Source organism: Suncus etruscus, chromosome 5, assembly GCF_024139225.1.
Source record: "Suncus etruscus isolate mSunEtr1 chromosome 5, mSunEtr1.pri.cur, whole genome shotgun sequence".
NCBI classification, from domain to species: domain Eukaryota; kingdom Metazoa; phylum Chordata; class Mammalia; order Eulipotyphla; family Soricidae; genus Suncus; species Suncus etruscus.
This window is the reverse complement of record NC_064852.1, coordinates 143,497,077-143,517,199: the sequence shown is the minus strand read 5'-3', so window position 1 is coordinate 143,517,199 and position 20,123 is coordinate 143,497,077. Positions and strand designations below refer to the sequence as shown.

Below are 20,123 nucleotides of genomic sequence, written 5' to 3'. Positions count from 1 at the left end.
AAAATAAGTTTGGGTGGGGAGCTGACCTATGTCCAAAAGGGAAACCTGCAAAGAGGCTCTTCGAGCAAAGTATCAGAGATAAAGCTGTGCCAGGGCAGGCTACTTAGTCCCAGAAACTATGAAAACTGATTTCTACTCAGCTCCCCATCCCCAAATGCCAGCAGGCAGAGCTTCAAAGTAGGGTCAGTGCTAGTCCACAGAAGAGAGGAAATGAGCAGTTACACTCATCACAGATGATTTCTTCATTCTCTTGGCTCTAGATAAAAAGCACCAGAGTGAGGACAACTTTCAAAATTACCACAGACTGGTAAGAGGCAAACAAACAGCAGTCACCAGAGGGGAGAGAGTAAATGGTCAAAAGGATCTATTATATGATGACGAATGAAAACCAGAAGGTGTATACAATGCAATAAGCATAGATGTTGATTTAATATGCTCTATAAGAGAAACCTATATAAAGGTATGAGCCAAAAGAAAGGAAGAAAAGGACTGAAATAGGTATTTTACAGATTTAGTCAAGTTCTAGGTTCCTTATAAGAACTTTCAATAAAAGGTATTTATTATATGTTTGGGATTTTGTGGATATTTTTGGTGGGAGGAGTGGAGGAGCAGAGGAGATATAACAACTTCCTGGAAATCATTAAAACCTACATAATAAAGCCTACACAAAAAAGGATGGACTCTAGACTTAGAGGCAATATTGCTGTAATCTTTGCGAGAGCCTGAAAGAACACTCAAAGAATCTACTTTTCCTGGGAAGGTTAATTAGACACATTTCCCCCAGAATGTTAAGGAAAAAAAAGAAAATTAAAGAAAACCAAAAAATTCTACTAGATGAGGTGATAAGACTTACCACTTTCCTAATCTGTTATGCGGTGGAACTATTTACTTTGTTATACATTTCTTGGAACTGTGAGAGAAAAGGCAAAATATCCCATAATTGGTCCCCAATAGTCTCATTCTACTTCTTCATTATAAAAATTAGTCCAAAAACAAAACGACAATGAAAAAGATCAATCTCATTGATACAGAAAAGACCAAATTTTAGGGAACTAAGAGATTAACAATGTGAAGAAAGTTGGGGGAATGGAGAGGGTCACCCAACACATTCAGGGATTCTTACACTTTCAGAGTTTCTAGAGGACCCCAGGTCAGGGTGATCAAACTGGAGAAACTTACATACAAATCATGCAGTCCAGTTAATTGAACCAATATTCTTTTTTTTTTTTTTTTTTTTTTTTTAGTGAAGCAACATAGATTTTATTGAACAAAACTTACTTAGAAAGATGAGAGGGGAGAGGAAGTAAGTGTTGAAGAGAAAACAGATATATTCAGAGTGGAAAAAAGCAAAGACAGAGACAAGCAAGGGGGATATATATCCAAGGGAAAACATGAGCTTGAAGAGAAAGCAATATAGTTTTATATTTTCTACAAAATTGAAGAACCTAGAATAAATGATAAACTCTTGAACTGTAGTCTTCCAAAACTGAATCAAGAGGAAACACACAAACAGGCCAATTAAAATGTCAATCAAAGGTCTGCCCCAAACAAGAGCTCAGGCCCAGGCGGGTTTAGTAGTGTTTAGTAGTTTAATAGTGGATTTAGTAATGTCTTCTTTTAAATCTTCAAAAAAGGGCCGGAGAGATAGCATGGAGGTAAAGGTATTTACCTTGCATGCAGAAGGTCGATGGTTCAAATCCCGGCACCCCATATGGTCCCCTGAGCCTGCCTGGGGTGATGTCTGAGCATAGAGCCCGGAGTAACCCCTGAGAGCTGGCAGGTGTGACCCAAAAACCAAAAACCAAAAAATAATAATAATAGTAATAATAATAATAATAATAAATAAATCTTAAAAAAAAAAGTTCTTGCACTTTTCAGGCTCTTTCTGAAAGTTCAAGAATAAACCAATATTCTTTTTTTTTTAATATAAATTTTTATTTTGATCATAGTGGCTTACATATTGTTGACAATAATATTTTAGGTACATATTTACATAAAATCAGGGGGATTCCCATCGCCAAATTGTCCTCCCTACACCCCCATTTCTGTCCTACCTCCCTTTTCCTTTTCCCTCACCCCAGGGCAGGTAGAATATGTGGTCTCCTCTGTAACTAACCCACTACTTAGTAGACTTGCACCTGTTTGGTCTTGATGCCTCCCTTATTTCCCCCTCTAACTGGAGTCAGGACTAGCTAGTTCAAGTTGCATGGTTTTGTTTGAAGGAGAGAAAAGTAATAAACTGGGATAAGAGTTTAATACCCCAAAATTGGGCGGAGTCCCTCTAAAGGCTCTCATCATCAATTTGGGAGATGGAGAAAAAGAAGGTGAAACACTCCACTGGTACCAAAAGAAGTGTCAAATATCCAGTGAGGGCTCCAGCTATATCGATAAGCACCACACAGAGCCAACAAAACAAACAAACAAACAGGAAAAAAAACAAAAACAAAAACAGACAAACAAAAATCACGCCATGGTCTTGAATTGAGAAACATGGCATAGCACATAACGAAAGAGAAGAGAGGAAGAGAAAAAAAAAAAAAAGAAAAAAAAAAGTATAATTGGGGACTACACTTTCAATAATTACACCCAGAGAATTCGACCAAAATAGATTGGTAAATCAAAAATAGTAATAACAATAATAAATGAAGGTAATATATATATTTATATAAAAAGTAACCAAGGTTTTGCGCTTTTTGTATTTTTGTTTTTTCCCTTCTGCCCTGGCACAGTAAATATTGGGGTCATTCGAAAAAGAATTCACTTGGCCTAAGAGATATGGGGTTTCTCCGTCCTTGGAGCATACTGTCATGGGATCAACTCTAGACTTTGCTCAGGATCCTTTACTTTCTCGTTGGTTTTTTTTTTTTTTTTGGTGTGTGGAGGACTTCTGCTCTGTGTTTAGAGGTCTCAGTATCTGCACAGATCCTGGGGTGGGACTTATGATGAAGTCAGTCTTTGTGGTTCTAGAGGTTCTGTTACCTCAGTGTCATTTTAGTCCATCTTCTGTGGTTGGTGATCTTGGTCTTTGCACTGAACCTAGGGTGGCGCCTAGGATAGTGTCTTACTTTGTGCTTCCAAAAAGCCCCATTCTGTTACTATTGTCTCTGCCACACCTTTGGGACTGGGGATCATGATTATTGTGCAGGTCATAGTTCAAACCCTAAACTAGGGCTTTTTTATTGGGCCCGAGATGTATACAGTCTGGTCGTGGATCTAGCAGCCAGTCATCTGTAAATCCCAATCTTGGTTTTTGGACCTACCAAAGGGTGGCGAGACTTCTGTTTTTGTCTTGTCGTTAGTTGATAAGGTAGGCTAATCTGCTCTAAGGTCAAGCTGTTCGCATTTTCCTCGTTGTCAGGATATCATGTTAGAGCTGGGCCTTGTTGTTGGTCTCATCGTATTAAGGCCGTCCCGGATGGAGTTTGTTTCCTGGAGTTGTTGTGAAGAGCTGTGCCGTTTCTATGTCGGGGATCAAGGGTTCAAGGCTGGATGAATGGTATCTAATCACCAGAGGTCTAATTTGATTCCACATGACATATTTTCAAGGCAGGAGATATCCCTATATTTTAAACAACTATGAGTTCCCATCTCTAGTAGATAAGAGCTCTTTTTTTTTTATATGTAATATTTCCCCTTTACTTAGTGTGCCTTTGCAGAGGGAAGTGGTGTTACATTATAATGTCTGTGTATTCGTGGGTGGACTGATGGGGTAACAGACACAGGTCACGTATCAAAAAACGAAGAGAGAAAAAAGAAAAAAAAAGAAAAAAAAAGGGGGGGGAATTAAAAATGTATGTGCTCACAAATATATATGTAGGATGAACATTCAAAAAAAAGATAAATAAATTAAAAAAAAAAAAGAAATAAAGTGAGTTAGCAAAATTTTTAAGGGGCCAAAGTGGTGCAAAAGATTACCTTACATTTGGGGGAGGGTAGGTTAAGAGGTGGTGTATTACAGGTCTTATGCCTATGTTGGAAGTACAGTTTTCCCCATTGTCTTTTGAGTTTTTCTTGTGGTGTGTGGGTTCCCAGGCATCTTCCTAACCCACCCCCTGCCCTTCTTCAGATTGGTAAAAATTTGTGGCAGGGAGGTCTTGGAAGAGTTCTTGCATTGGGGAAACTTTTGGATCTAGGCCCGGTTTCAAGGAGTAGTCCGCGTTAGGGGGAGATGGCAGGGAGGGCCTCGCAGTGTGAGTCCACAGGGGGGTTGGCTGTCTTTTCTTTCAGGAGACGAGGTGTGGGTTTATCTGGGTGTCCTCTCGCCTGGGAGCTGGGTACTGGTTCGTTGGGTAGGGGGTCGATCTTGATGCCTAATAGAATAAGGACTGGGGGTGAAGAGTTTTAATATGGTGGGAGATCTGGATGGGATTGAGGGGTGAAGGGATAGTTGGATTTCCGGAGGGGGGAAAGGGGAAGGTATATGGGAAGGGTTTGAAGGGAGAGAAAAGAGAAAATAACTTCGAGAGAAAAGGGGGAGAGAAAGGGAAAAAAGTAATGCGCAGAATAGAAAAAAAAAGTAGTGAGAAGAGAGGAGAAAATGGCAAGGGAATGCTGGTTTGATTGAATGTGTTCGAAGAATAGAGCCTGTAGTTTAAGTCTGTACGTCTCAGGTACTGCTTCAGTGGTCTGACTGGTCTCATGCTTCAATTCCTAAATGAAGGTATTACCTAGAGATAAAGTGTATGTTAAAGAGTTTTCTTGTGGCCATCTCGTAGTGCAAGCAAGGTATGGTATCCCGTGTGGTATCACGAGTTGCCACCTTAGTTTGTTCGCCCTTTGTATCCAAGGGCACCTGTGGACAGAAAAGCTAAGAGGTTATTTAAAGTATAGTAAGATAAAGGCATTAAAAGGTAATGTTATGGTATGTTGCCATTGCAGTCCGTGATTTCCCTTGGTGTTCTATACTTGTGTTCCTGTATGCGTACTCTAAGGGGTTATTGTGGACCTTTGTTGTAGAAGTCTGATTACATACCTGTTCTCTCTATGCTGCCGTTTCTGTTGTTGCTGTTTTCTTTGTGGTATAATGTGTAGTCAAGAGTTTGCTTTGTTCCTTTTTCATGTATTTTGGAAACTGTTCCCATATCTATGTTGACTATTACGGTGTTCGGAGTTTCTAACCTGTTGATCCCTGTTATTTGATTGTTAGGTATTAGTTGTGTATAAAATATGTGTTCTAGGTTTTTCAGAATAGTGCTACCATTCTGTGTTTATCTTTTGTCTTCTGACTTACTTCGTTTAACATAACATGATCTAGGTCCATCCACGTTGCTGCAAAGTCTGTGATTGTATCATTTCTGACTGCCATGTAATATTCCATTGTGTATATGTACCATATCTTAATGATCCATTCATCTGTTGTTGGACATCGAGGTTGGTTCCAAGATTTGGCTATTATACTGAGTGCTGCAATAAATAGTGGGGTGCATACATATTTTGGAATGAATGTCCTTCCATCCTGGGGGTATATGCCTAGAAGAGCAATTGCTGGGTCAAATGGCAGCTCAATTCTGAGTTCTTTGAGCACTCTCCAGACTTTTCTCCATAGGTGTTGGACTAGGGGGCATTCCCACCAGCAGTGGATGAGAGTTCCTTTCATACCGCATCCCCGCCAACAAAGGTTGTTTCCATTATTTTTTATGTGAGCCATCCTCACTGGTGTAAGGTGGTATCTCATTGTTGTCTTGATTTGGATCTCCCTGATGATGAGTGAAGGTGAGCATGTTTTCATGTGTTTGTTGGCCATCCTTCTGTCTTCCTCAGAGAAGTGTCTATTCATTTCATCTCCCCATTTTTTTTATGGCTTTATTTGGCTTTGAGGGGCTCAGCTTTCTGAGTGCTTTGTATGTTCTAGATATCAGCCCTTTATCTGATATGTCAAGTGAAAAGATTTTTTCCCATTCTGTTAGCTGTCTTCTTGCATTAAGTAGGGTTTCTTTTGCCATGCAGAAGCTTTTTAGTTTAATATAGTCCCAGTTGTTTATATTTGATGCTAACGTTCTTGCCATTGGTGCTCCGTTCTCAAAGACCTTTTTGATATATAGGTCTTCGAGTGTTCTGCCTATTTTATTCTCGATAAACTTTATAGATTCAGGTCTGATTTCAAGGTCTTTGATCCATTTTGAGTTTACTTTTGTATAAGGAGTGAGATATGGGTCAATTTTCACTTTCGTACATGTGGTTTTCCAGTTGTACCAACACCATTTGTTGAATAGGCTTTCTTTGTACCATTTCAGGTTCTTGCCTCTTTTATCAAATATTAGTTGGCTGTATATCTGGGGGTTTATGTCTGGGAATTCTGTTCTGATCCACTGGTCTGAGGTCCTGTCTCTGTTCCAGTACCATGCTGTTTTAATTACTATGGCTTTATAGTATAGTTTCACGTTAGGTAAGGAGATGCCTCCCAGCTTCTTGTTTTTCAGTATGTGTTTGGCTATCCTGGGTCTTTTGTGGTTCCAGATGAATTTTGTGATTGATTGTTCTATTTCTTTAAAGAATTGTGTCTGGATTTGGATAGGGATTGCATTAAATCTATATAGAAGTTTGGGTAAGATAGTCATTTTGACTATGTTAATTCTACCTATCCATGAGGCTAGGATGTTCTTCCATTTCTTTAGATCGTCGTCAATTTCTTTCTGAAGAGTTTTGAAGTTTCCCTGGTATAGGTCTTTCACTTCTCTTGTAAGGTTGATTCCTAGATACTTGATATTTTTTGATACTATCTTAAATGGGATTGTATTTTTAATCTCTCTCTCCTCAACTTCATTGTTTGTATATAGAAACGCTACTGTCTTTTGTGTATTGACTTTGTATCCAGCCACTTTGCTGTATTGGTTGTTTCTAGGAGTTTTACTGTAGACTCTTTAGGGTTTTTGATGTATATCATCATATCGTCAGCAAATAGAGCTAGCTTGTGTTCATCTTTCCCTACTTGAATTCCTTTGATTCCCTTCTCTTGTCGGATTGCTATTGCTAGGACTTCTAAGGTTATATTGAATAAGAGTGGAGAGAGTGGACAGCCTTGCCTAGTTCCTGACCTTAGGGGGAATGCTTCTAGTTTCTCACCATTAAGTATAATGTTGGCTGTAGGCTTTTCATAAATAGCCGTAACTATCTTGAGGAAGGTTCCTTCTAACCCTATTTTGCTGAGTGTCTTTAACATGAAAGGATGTTGGATTTTGTCAAACGCCTTCACGGCATCGATTGATATGATCATGTGGTTTTTGTCTTTCATGTTGTTGATGTGATGTATCATGTTGATTGATTTGCGTATGTTGAACCAACCTTGCATTCCTGGTATGAATCCCATTTGGTCGTGATGTATGATCTTTTTGATGAAGTGTTGGATTCGGTTTGCTAAGATTTTGTTGAGTATCTTTGCATCTATGTTCATTAGTGAGATTGGTCTGTAGTTTTCTTTTTTGGTGGTGTCTTTGCCTTCTTTGGGAATGAGTGTGATATTAGCCTCATAAAAGGAGTTGGGGAGGATTCCTGTTTTTTCTATGGTTTGGAAAAGCCTATGGAGCAGTGGTAATAGGTCTTCTTGAAATGCTTGATAGAATTCACCTGTAAATCCATCTGGGCCTGGGCTTTTGTTCTTAGGGAGTTTTTTAATTACCTCTTCAATTTCCTCTGAAGTGATTGGTCTGTTTAGACTTTCTAGATCTTCCTTGTCCAGTCTTGGAAGAGGGTGCTTGTCCAAGAATCTGTCGATTTCTACTGGGTTCTCTAGCCTAGTTGAGTATAGTTGTTCATAATATGATCTCATGATATGTTGTATTTCTTGGGGTTCTGTTGTAATCTCTCCCCTTTCATTTGTGATCCTATTGATTTGGGTGTTTTCCCTCTTTTTTTTGGTGAGTCTTGCCAATGGTTTGTCTATCTTGTTTATTTTTTCGAAAAACCAACTCCTGGTCTCATTGATTTTTTGTATTGTTTTCTTAGTTTCGATGTTGTTTATTTCTGCTCTGGTTTTTATTATTTCTTGCTTTCTGGTTGTGGTTGGATTTCTCTGTTGCTGTTGTTCCAATTCTTTGAGGTGATCTTTTAAACTGTTGGTTTTGTTGTTTTTCTGTTTCTTGACATATGCCTGTATTGCTATGAGTTTCCCTCTAATTACTGCTTTTGCTGTGTCCCATAAATTTTGACATGTTGTCTCTTCATTGTCATATGTCTCAAGGAATCTTTTTATTTCTTCCTTGAGTTGTTCTTTGATCCAGCTGTTGTTAAGCAGCATGTTGTTTAGTCTCCAGGTATTAGTTTTCCTCCATTGCTTCTTCTTGACATCAATTTTAAGGTCTGTTGCATAGTGATCTGAAATGGTACTTCTAATTATCCTTACCTTTGTGGTCTTACATAGGTTGGCTTTATATCCTAAGACATGGTCTATTCTGGAGAAGGTTCCATGTGGGTTTGAGAAGAATGTGTATTCTGCTTTCTGGGGATGAAGGGATCTATAGTTTCTCCAGGTTTACCAGTAGTTGCCTCACATATTTTGGTGACTCTACATTAGGTGCATAGATATTGACCAGGGTTAGTGTTTCTTGATCTAATGTTCCCCTGATCAGTAAGTAGTGACCCTCTTTGTCTCTGATCACTTTCTTGAGGTTGAATACAATTTGGTCTGATATAAGAATGGCTGTCCCTGCTCTTTTTTGTTTTCCATTGGCCTGAATAATTACTTTCCATCCTTTTATTCTAAGCCTGTGCTTATCCTGTAACTGTAGGTGTGTTTCGTGCAGACAGCAGAAGTCCGGTTTATTTTTCCTAACCCAGTTCTCTACTATGTGTCTTTTAATTGGAGAGTTTAGTCCGTTGACATTTAGGGAAATTATTGATAGAGAGGACTGTTGTGCAGTTGTATTGTGTGGAGTGGTTGTTGTTACAATCAGGGGTTTGGATTGTGTAATTCGTCTCTGAGTAAGTCGCTTAGGGTCGGTTTAGTTTGCACAAATAGTTCAAGTTCGTTCATGTTTGAGAATGATTTTAGTCTGCCTTCCCATATGATAGTTTTGCTGGGTATTGGACCCTGGGTTGGAAATTTCTTTCATTCAGTCGTTTAAATATGTCATTCCACTGTCTTCTTGCTTGAATTATTTCAAATGGGAGATCTGGTTTGATTCTTATGTCCTTTCCTTTGTACTTGAGGTTTTTTTTCTCCCTTATTGCTTTCAGGAGTTCCTCTTTCTCTTTGTTTTTTGCCATTTGGATTATTATGTGTCTTGGTGTGGGTTTATTAGGGTCTATTTTATTAGGGACTCTCTTGACTTCTTGGATTTGTCCTGAATTGTCTTTCCAGAGGGTGGGAAAGTTCTCTGTTATTATCTCCCTGACTACCTGTTCTTCCCCCTTCCCTATTTCCTCCCCTTCTGGTATACCCACAATCCTTAGATTGTTTCTTTTGTCCTTGTTCATTAGATATTGGATTTTTCCTTCCAGTGCTTTGCCTTTTATTTCTTTGTTGGTTTCTTGATCATTTTTTGATTGCAGTTTTCCTTCGAGTTCTTCGATGTGCTTCTCCAACTCTGTGTTTCTGCTTGTAAGGCTTGTTACCTTATCTTTTAATTCCTTCACTTCTTTTTGTATGGAATCTCTCATGTTCTTTGACATTTCTTCTTTAATTTGGCTGATTCGTTCGTCCAGGGATTTCTTATACTCGGTTGCTAGGGTTTCTTTCAATTCTTTTATTAATTCTTGCATTTCCTTCCTCATGACAGCTTTTAGATCTTCTTCCCGTGGATCTGTGCGTTTTGGTGGACTTGGAAATTTGATAGAGTTTGTCATGGAGTCTCCAGTTATTAGAGATCTTTTTGCTTTACGCATTGTTCTTTGTATTTAATGGTGTATTTTGGAGTGCTGTGGCTTCTAATTTTGGCCTGCTTTGGTCCCCTTCCTGACGGTGTTTCTAGAGGGGCCTGTTGGGTGAGTTTGTTGAGCCTAGCCCTTTCTCCTCCCCTTTGCTACCTAGCGTTCAGCCTTCCTGCTGTGGGTCTTTTCCCTTATCTGCTCCTTATTTCTGTCAGCGGTGCAGTTCCACTCCTGGCCACAATGGTTACTGGCGCTGTTGAGCCTAGCTCTCAGTCCCCCCTCCTTTCTCTGGGAGTCAATGGAACTCCGCCCCCTCCACGCCTCCCTTGAAGGGTTCCCTCAGTCCAACCCTTCAGGCTCTGTCCTCACCCTTGGGGAGTCCCTGGTCCACTCCAGGGTCCAGGGGGGTGGACTGCTCTAGTTCACCTGCGAGTCCAGATGGCTGGCCCTATCTCTCCCGTCTGTTCGGGTCGCTCAACTTGCCTTTCTAGTCACCCACCTGGGGGAAGGGAGTCACTCAACCCTCTCCGGCTGGCACGCAGGGGTCCCTGGGGGAAGGGTCCGTCCCAAATGCCGCGCGCAAAGAGACAGAAATTCCCTCACTCACTCCTCCAGCTGGCCCGCCAGGGTCCCTGGGGAAAGGGTCCGACCCAAACGCCGCGCGCAAAGAGACAGAAATTCCCTCACTCACTCCTCCAGCTGGCCCGCCAGGGTCCCTGGGGAAAGGGTCCGACCCAGACACCGGCGCAAAGAGACAGAAATTCCCTCACTCACTCCTCCAGCCGGCCCACCGGGGTCCCTGGGGAAAGGGTCCGACCCAGACACCGGCGCAAAGAGACAGAAATTCCCTCACTCACTCCTCCAGCCGGCCCACCGGGGTCCCTGGGGAAAGGGTCCGACCCAGACACCGGCGCAAAGAGACAGAAATTCCCTCACTCACTCCTCCAGCCGGCCCGTCGGGGTCCCTGGGGAAAGGGTCCGACCCAGACACCGGCGCAAAGAGACAGAAATTCCCTCCCTCACTCCTCCAGCCGGCCCACCGGGGTCCCTGGGGAAAGGGTCCGACCCAAACACCGGCGCAAAGAGACAGAAATTCCCTCCCTCACTCCTCCAGCCGGCCCGCCGGGGTCCCTGGGGAAAGGGTCCGACCCAAACACCGGCGCAAAGAGACAGAAATTCCCTCACTCACTCCTCCAGCCGGCCCGCCAAAGGGTCCGACCCAAACACCGGCGCAAAGAGCAAAACCAATATTCTTAATCAAAGGCTATATGGGTCCTGTTGATTCTAAGATACTACAAAGGAAAAATGGGCAAAAACCCTGCATAAACTGGGGACTATAGCACAAAATCATAAGGTCAACCAGAAAGGATTGACTGAGTCAATCTCCCTTGGCCTTTGATAAAATTTTAAGAATCAGGAGATAAGAAACATAACTATTTTCTCCCAGAATAGAAGAAAATAATCAAACTGGAGATTATCTCAATTTGATCCATAATAGATAAAAGTAGTAACTGATAACTTCTATTCCACTCTAGTGTCCTATTAAAAAAACTAATAAACTGAATACATGTCTTTTTTACTACATTTTATGACTTTAACAATTTCCTGTTCTCATGGATTGTATAAATCACAAATATGATTTTCAGCTGATTCTAACTTTTTTTTAATAGCAAAATGTAATTTCTTGGATCAGGCATTTTTTAAGAATAATTTAATATTAAAGTAGCCTATATCGACAAGTCATTACTAAGGTCTATATTTAATTTAATTACTAAGTAGCCTATATAAATAATTCATTACTAAGGTCTATATTTAATAGAACCCCTAAGAGACTATTAATATGTGAAAAGTGATATGAAGCATTTTTTATACACATATTGGCCATCTGAACATTCACTTTAAGGAAACTTTTGTTCATCTCTTCTCAGTTTTTGATAGGGCTGGGCTGGGAGTTTTCTTCTTGTTAAGTTTATAGGCTTTCCATTTTTTACTAACGAACCATAATTTAGAATGTCATTTTAGGAGCTATAATAGTACCGCCTTCTTCTCCCCACCCACAAAAAAAAAAAAACAAAAGAGACACTTGTTTTAGATATCATGTGCTGTGGACAATTTCAGTTTCTCTTTGTACCATTAAGTTGGATTGATCAGTTGCTTAGTATTGGTAACTTTAGAATATTGGAATACTTTGGTTGAGAACATACAGCCTCAATTATGAATAAGTTTGAAATCACAGAACTTTAATAAAATAAAATTAAGATCAGAAAAGGCGGGTTAAGAGGCAGTGAACTAGACAATACTGCAAATACTAAGAATGAGAACAGTATGTATCAAATGTCCCAAAGTGTGTGTGTGTGGGGGGTAGTTTTTAAATCTTTTGGGCCTTTAATAAAAGAATTTTCCAAGATTTAACAGGTCATAGTAGTTAGATTAAAACAATTTTTTTAAGGGCCAACAATAAAACACATTTAAACAAAATCCTGTAACTTATAGAGAACCCTTAGTAAGGATCTTAAAATATTCAAAGGGCAAAGATGCAGTGAAGCAGGCCATCAGTACCAATGCTAAAATGAGAAAATAAAATAGAAAGCAATTTGTCAGAGCTCAAGTGTATGGTACATTAATTTAACTTCTGTAATTCTGCTAATGAGCATCCAAAGTCTAGAAACCAGTGCTTCGTATTTCTAAAAACAAAAAATGGCTTTATGCAAAAACAGCAATGGCATCATCACCAATGATGCAATTTTAGGAAGTGATTAAAGATGCATGTATAGAGCAAACATTAAACACAAATACCAAAGTCAAAACCAACCATTAAACCAGAGACTGAAATAACAAGAAGGGCCTTTGGTCACAATGCCGAATGAAAAAAGATGTAAAGTTAAGTTATAGGGCAGGTTCACAACTGGATATTAAATATTCTACATAGGAAAAACACCAAAGGAAAGGTATCCATAGGCAGAAGGGTTAAAACTTTACACCATTATTTGTTGATGACGGTGAAATAAAAAAACAAACCAAAAAAAAAAAAAACCACCATTATTTTGTGTGATGAAGTCATAGTGAATATCAACCAATCAAAATCAGCTTTGCAAAATAAGTTTTTGTCATAAAATGATCTCATTTGAATAAATTCCATCTAGTTCACAGTATTTTATGGGGAATAAGATCAAGAACTCACCACATGAGTAGTTTTTAATGTCCGACCATCAAATCTGCATAAACTGGAGCTCTCTTCAAAGAAAATATCACATTCTTCTAACTCTTGAGCATTACAAGGAGGTTTTTCTTTATCTGGATTGGGATTCTTAGACAAGGAAGAAAAAAAAAAGACATTTCTTACTTGAAATATTTAGATGAAAACAATAAAGAGAAACTAGATTTCTAAGGGTCAGGGAGATAGTACCAGTCATACACAGAGCCAATTTGAGTTCAATCCTCAGCACCCCAAAGAGTCCCCAGAAAATTGTCAGGAGTCATTTCAAAGTTAGTCAGGATTAAGTCCTGAGCAAGGCTGACTGTGACTCAAAACCTGAACCAAAAAAAGAAACAAACAAAAAACAAACAGCAAATTTCTACTCCAAGACCAATAAAACATCTAATAAAATAAAATAAAATTACAGAATAAGTAAACAGCAGTTATCAATATGTTCCATATGCGCAAAGATTTTGTAAAAACAAACATGAACTGGGCTCAAGCAATAGTTCAGGGCAGGTAAGGCTTTGCTTTGCATGTGGCCAAAGCAGATTTGGTCCCTGCTGGCATCCCATATGGTTCCCCCAAGCACCACCAGGAGTTGAGTGCAGAACAGGAGTAACACTTGGGTATGGCTGAGTGAGGCACAAAAACAAAAAAACCCAAAACAACCTGAACAACTAAGAGACATAAAAGGTATACAGATCTGAAACGGGGAGAAAAAAAAAATAGATGGAATTGAGAGCTGCTATGATCACTATAGGAGAACAGGGAGCTTGGAACACAACAATATCTAAAATGAAGCAAACAATAAAAACAATATCCCTCTTTGTGGTGAGCTTCCTGAGATGAGCTGGAACTTCCAGCTCTTTTCTCTTTTGTGTCTGAAAATTATTATTACAAGAATGAGTTTTTTTATTACAAGATGAGTTTAGTTAGAGAAATAACTACATTTTGAACTGTCCTAATAATGAGAATGTATGAGGGAAATTGAGAGCCTGTTTAGAGTACAGGCGGGGGTCGGGTGGGGAGGAGGGAGACTTGGGACATTGGTGATGGGAATGTGGCACTGGTGATGGGTGGTGTTCTTTACATGACTGAAACCCAAACACAGTCATGTATGTAATCAAGGTGTTTAAATAAAAAAAATTTTTTTCCTGTAAAAAAAAATATATATCCCAATGACTTCTGGGGCAATAACAAATGGTCTAACTATGAATACGTAGGAGTGATTAAGAATGCAAAGATACCTGGAAGGGGTTGGGGGTAGAGTACGTTTTCATCAAGTGCAAGGTTCTAAGTCTGATTCCCTTCACTGCCAAGACTGCTGGTCCCTGGCAAAACCGGGCCAGATTCTAGGTATAACCTAGTGTTCCCTAAGAACCTCTGGCCTGAACTAGAGTGAATTCCACCAGGAAACATATAATACTGTTTTATACATATACGTATTTTACAATGTACAAAAAAGTAGTGCTATACTTGATAAGAAATGTAAACCTGCAGATTTATATACAAGAGCTACAAATATACCCTAAATAATACAGTAAGTAACAAGACTGTTGAAAAGTAACCAGTGTTCAATCACACCCTGCTTTTACCAAAACAAGGCGTTCCCCAAATTTCTTTCCTTTTTACCATGTCCTTTGACTTGTAAAAGTCCAGCTGGATCTCACTGGACCCTCCCTGTTGAATTTGTATTGGTAGTATAAAGGGAGATTTCAGTTTGGAGGGCTCAGAGAGACCATAGGGCAAGAAGATAACTGATTCCATGATTCTCTCCAGACGTCTTGGTTTATTAATTCTTTGCGGTTATCCTGCTTCTAACACATTCATCAGGGTTGGAAATATGGTACGTGGGGTAATGTCAAAATGAAGTACCTATTTTTTGGTGGGGAGGGGAATGCTCCGTATCCAAGTCAAGCATCTACCCCACCTGTCCTGTCAATAAAGACCCCAAACGGTGATCAAATGGAGAAAAAACTTCCAGGGGTGGAAGCATCGTTTTTTTTCTGACAGAGGCCAGTTGGTTATTTATGTCATCATTCATGGGCTATAAGTACTGGCAGACAGACTTCAGCAGCTAATGAGAAATCAGAGTCTGCCCCATCACTTAGCAGGGCCACACCACATTATTTTGGCCTCATAAAACCCACAGACTGGCGGTTCCACACTCTTGACAAGAGGAGCAGACTTAAAGGACAGGACCCTGGGCCAATTCTGACTACTGAGAACAGTGTTGCAATGGACACAGGAGTGAAGATGCCTTTTCTGCACTGTTTCTGGGCCCCTAGGGTATAATCCCGGAAGCAGTATTGCTGAGTCATGTGAAAGTTCAATTTCAGGTTTTTTTTTTAATGTATACCCCCCATCACCAGTGCAACTTTCTGCCACCAATTCCCCCTATCTCCTTCCTCCCCCACACCTTGCCTGTCTTCCAGATAGGCATTCTATTTCTCTCACTCAATACCATTGACAAAATAGTTGTTAGTATAGTTATTTCTCTAACTGTACTCACCACTCTTTGTGGTAAGCTTCATATTGTGGCCGGTCCTTCCAGTTCTCATTTCTATTATCTCTGGGTATTATTAACATGCTATCTTTTATTTTTCTTAAATCCCACAGATAAGTGAGACTATTTTGTCTGTCTGTCTCTCTTCTCTCTCTCTCTCTCTCTGACTCATTTAACTCAGCATAATAGTTTCCATGTCTATCGATATATAGGAAAATTTCATGACTTCATCTAGTTTCTTGAGAAATGTCTGTATTATTTTCCAAAAAGGCTAGACCAGTTGACATACCCACTAGCAATGATATAGTTTCTTTCTCCTTGCATCTGTGCAAAAACTAGTTGCTCATTTTGTTCTTCTTGAAGTGTGTCAGTCTCTGTGGTTTGAGACAGCTCATTGAGAAAAGTACTGCCATAGAAGAAGGCTGGGGAAGGGGGTGAGAGAGTCCGTGAGTAGGTAACTGGGGACATTGGTGGAGGGAAGTGTAAATGAGTGAAGGGTAGGATACTGGAACATTATATGAATAAAATTGAATCAACAATAATTTTGTAACTATCTCATGGTGATTCAATTTTTTTAATTTAAAAGCATAGGAATTTAAAAATCATGTACACATAAATCATGGAAATGAGTAGTTGTTAGTAAGAATAATTTAAGTAAATGAAATAATTTGTGCATCTTAACAAACAAAAACCAGGACCAGTGGACTTCTTATCATAAACCAAATAAATACACAATAATTTCTGGTGTTTCACAAGGGAGAAAAATAAACCTATGTCAACACTAAATTAAATACTCATGGTTTTAAAAAAGAAAGGTGAATAATTTGTTAAAAGATGAATTTATCACAAGTAGAACCACACTACGTAAGTTATTTTAGGAAATTTTTTCAGTAAGAAAACTATTAATTTGAATTGATAGAAATGTGAAATGGAGAAAATAACGAACATATGGGTCATTGTAGAACCATTTCAACCCACATTTCTAAACTTTAAAAAAAAACTAAATGGTTAAGGGTAAGAGATATAAGGGGGAAAAATACAGCAAGAATAATTAATGAAGGGCTACAGTGGGTAGGACATTTGCCTTGCAAACAGCTAACCTAGGTTAGATCCCCGGAATCCCATATGGTGGTGCCCTGAGCCTGTCAAGAATGATTCTTGAGTATAGAGCCAGAAGTAACTCCTGAGCACTGTCTGGTATGGCCCCATAACATGACCAGAACAACAACAACAACAACAACAAAAACAAAGAAAAACAAACAGAATAATTAATGAGGGGATGGAGCAATAGTATAGTGAATAGGGCACTTGCCTTGCATGCAGCTGACCTGCATTTGATCACTTGAATACCATATGGGCCCCTGAGCCTGCCAGGAATGGTTTCTGAGAGCAGAGCCAAGAGTAACCTTTAAACAGTGACCCAGAAAACAAAAAATAAAAAGAAGAATCAATGAAGGCGGATGGGCAAGTACAATAGTAGAGCAGGTAGGGTGTTTGCTTGCCTTGCATAAGGCAGGATCATGTTTGATCCAGGGCATTCCAAACAGTTTCCAAGGAGTAGTTTCTGAGCAAATCATGAGGAGTAAGCCACAAGTATTGCTGATGTGGCCAAAAAACAAATACAAACATAAAAAGAGTATGAGATGAAAGAATAAAAATATATTGTGCAACTAGTAAATTACTCATGAGAATTTAATAAAATGACATGAGAATGTGAAACTCCATGCCTGGAGTTCTAAAGGATCTAGATCATATAAGCTGTTTATACCCCTGCCATCCAGTTGTGCTCACCTCTGCAGGTTAACTATCTAATAAAGTAATTCTGGTTACTGCAACAGCCTGAGAAGGAAATGACAGCTGATGAGTATGGGACACTTCAGCCAAAGAGATTTTATATGTGATGTCCAGAAGACACAGAAAAGAGTTCCCTCCCCTCCGCTTCCATCCCTTTCTTCCCCTTTTTAGCTATCTCCTTATTAAAGATGGTAGAGCAAAAACTAAAAATTCAGGATTTTCAAGGGAATCAGTATCTAATAACACAAGATTAAGGGTGGCAGAAAAGATACCTTGCAGTTTCTTTAGAACCACCTATAGATTTGCAAGTTACGTTAAAACAGAAAAAAGCCGGGACAAAAACATTAATAGTACAGCAGGTAGGACATTTGCCTTGCAGACCAGGGTTCAATCTCTGGCTTCCCATATGATACCCCAAGCACTGCAAAAAAGTATTTTCTGAGTAAAGAGCCAGATGTAAGCCCCAAACACTGCCACGTGTGGCCCAAAAACCCAAACCAAAACAAGCAAAAAGTATGGTATATTATGGAAAATGTGAAAAGCAAACCATTCAAGAGTTGGCTTTCCACCATACTCAACTACCCACAAAAAGCTGAAATCATGGCCTTCACAGGGAAGAAGTCAACCCAGTTGAGATTCTTGAAGTGTTTTATCCTATAAGAACAAATAAGGGGGCCAGAGAGATAGCATGGAGGTAGGGCTTGGATGCAGAAGGATGGTGGTTCAAATCCCGGCATCCCATATGTTCCACCCCCCCCCCCGCCCCCCCAGTCTGCCAGGAGCGATTTCTGAGTATAGAGCCAGGAGTAACCCCTGGCTGTGTGTGACCCTAAAACCAACAACAAAAACAAACAAACAAAAAGGAATAAATCAGCCCTTAAAAGAACTAAAACTCCATATCAGATCAATCTGTAATGAAATTAAAATAGGATTAAAAAAAACTGGGGGTCCAGCTAATGGAGTATTTAAACAGAAACATATGCTACTGAATGTTTTCATTACAAAAGAGGCCAAATCACTACAGACAATGTCTTGGATTGGACGATCTAGCTTGCCTGGAGCCTAGAGTTGGTCTTGTGCCAGGAAACTTCAGGGGTCGGGTCTCTTTGTATGTAGGCCAAGGTTATTTCTTTCCATGTCCCTCATATTTTGGTGGGCCTATGCAAACAACAATTGCCACTCTAACACCATTTTTACTGTGCTCCTTTGACTCTAATCCTTAAAAAGAACCCACTTAAAATTTGAGGTTAACTTAAGCTAAAATGCCTATATATGAAAATGTAAAAAAATACTATGCCTATAATGTTTAAGGAGTTACATAAGTTTTATGGCTTTAGATTGCCTTGTGTGCTGTTAAGAAATATTATAATGTGTTACAATCTGGGGACTTGAGGGACAAAGTAATTGTACATGGATTCTGTCTTATTTATCTTAATGTTCTTTGGCTGAAATTTTAAAGTTAAGATATCAGCAAGGGGACTTCTGAGAGTTATGTTATGGGTGATTGTCCTTCCACTGTAACTTTACCTTGTCCTCTTTCTTTGCATCCTTGTTCTCATAATTAGAAAAAAACAAAACAAAAACAAAACAAAACAAAAAAAACATAAGAGGCCAAACAATAATCATCTAAGCTTTCACCTTCAAAGCAGAATTACTTTTTTTTTTTTTTTTTTGGTTTTTGGTTTTTGGGTCACACTGAGAGTTCCTCAGGGGTTACTCCTGGCTCTGTGCTAAGAAATTGCTCTGGCAGACTCAAGAAACCATATGGAAAACCAGGAATGGAACCACCATCTGTCCTGGGTTGGTCACATGCAAGGCAAACAAACAGCCTATGGCTGTGCTATAGGTCCAGCCCCTGGAGTAGAATTACTTTAAAGAAAAAAATAAGATAATCTACAAAATAGCAGAAATGAATAAAAGCAAAAACTGAAAATATTTCAATAAAGTAATGCCTCAGGAGATGGAGTGTACCATCAGGTGTGGCCTTAAAACAATAAAATTCCTCAAATAATCATGTTAATGACATTAAATCCATAAATAAAAACTTGCATGCAGTGGACCAGGTTTAATCCTCTTCACTATACATGGTACCCAAGCCGCACCAAGAGAGATCCTTTGGCACAGAGCCAGGAGAAAAAGTCCTGAGCATATCAAGTGTGGCCTCAATACAAACAAAATGTCTTTTCTATGAGGCAGGGGAAATGCAGCACAAAACAAATCATACATTGTGAAATTAATCCCCACATGCCATGTTTCTACCTACAGGCGGACAGGTCTAATGTAGGTAGGATACCTGCAAAGGATGAATAAGCCAAGCCAGTCAGAAGGGTCATGGAGTTTGCCTTTTCGCCTTGTAATTTCTCTGTACTCCCAAGTCAAACGGACTTTACTCTATTTTCCATACTAATTCATAGGGAGAAGGAAGGTCCAGTGATCCATGTGGGGTTTTACATATCAAAGAGAAACATTTAAAGGAAAGAGGAAGATGGGGAACACCTTTGTTTTTGGTTAATAGCTGGGTGTCATCTTATAATGCACTAAGAGTGTTAAGGTGCAAACCCTGCATGTAGCCAAGCCAGTTTCAATACTTGGCACATGACCCCATAAGCATCACCAGGTATAGCCTAGATAGGCCCCCAAATCACTGGGAAGGGTCCCAACAACACCTGAGCACCACATGGAAATCCTCTACCCACCAGGAAAAAATTCTTTCCAAGAAAGTAAACCACAGAGTGTTTCACTGGAAAATTCCTAAAATCATGTAATAAAAAAACAACTCTAATGTATATAATTTCTTATAGAAATAAAGGAAGAAAGCAA

The 20,123-nt window shown here is 39.5% G+C and overlaps 2 protein-coding genes across 2 annotated transcripts in view; one reads left to right on the top strand and one right to left on the bottom strand.

Moving 5' to 3' along the window:
- Positions 1 to 20,123, top strand: part of ENY2 (ENY2 transcription and export complex 2 subunit) — an 851,639-nt gene that overhangs the window by 753,598 nt on the left and 77,918 nt on the right. The window lies entirely within an intron of this gene.
- Positions 1 to 20,123, bottom strand: part of NUDCD1 (NudC domain containing 1) — an 87,716-nt gene that overhangs the window by 5,499 nt on the left and 62,094 nt on the right. The window contains exon 8 of the mRNA XM_049773886.1: positions 12,986 to 13,111. Coding sequence (XP_049629843.1) covers positions 12,986 to 13,111 — 126 coding nt within the window. The remainder of the gene's footprint in view (positions 1 to 12,985; positions 13,112 to 20,123) is intronic.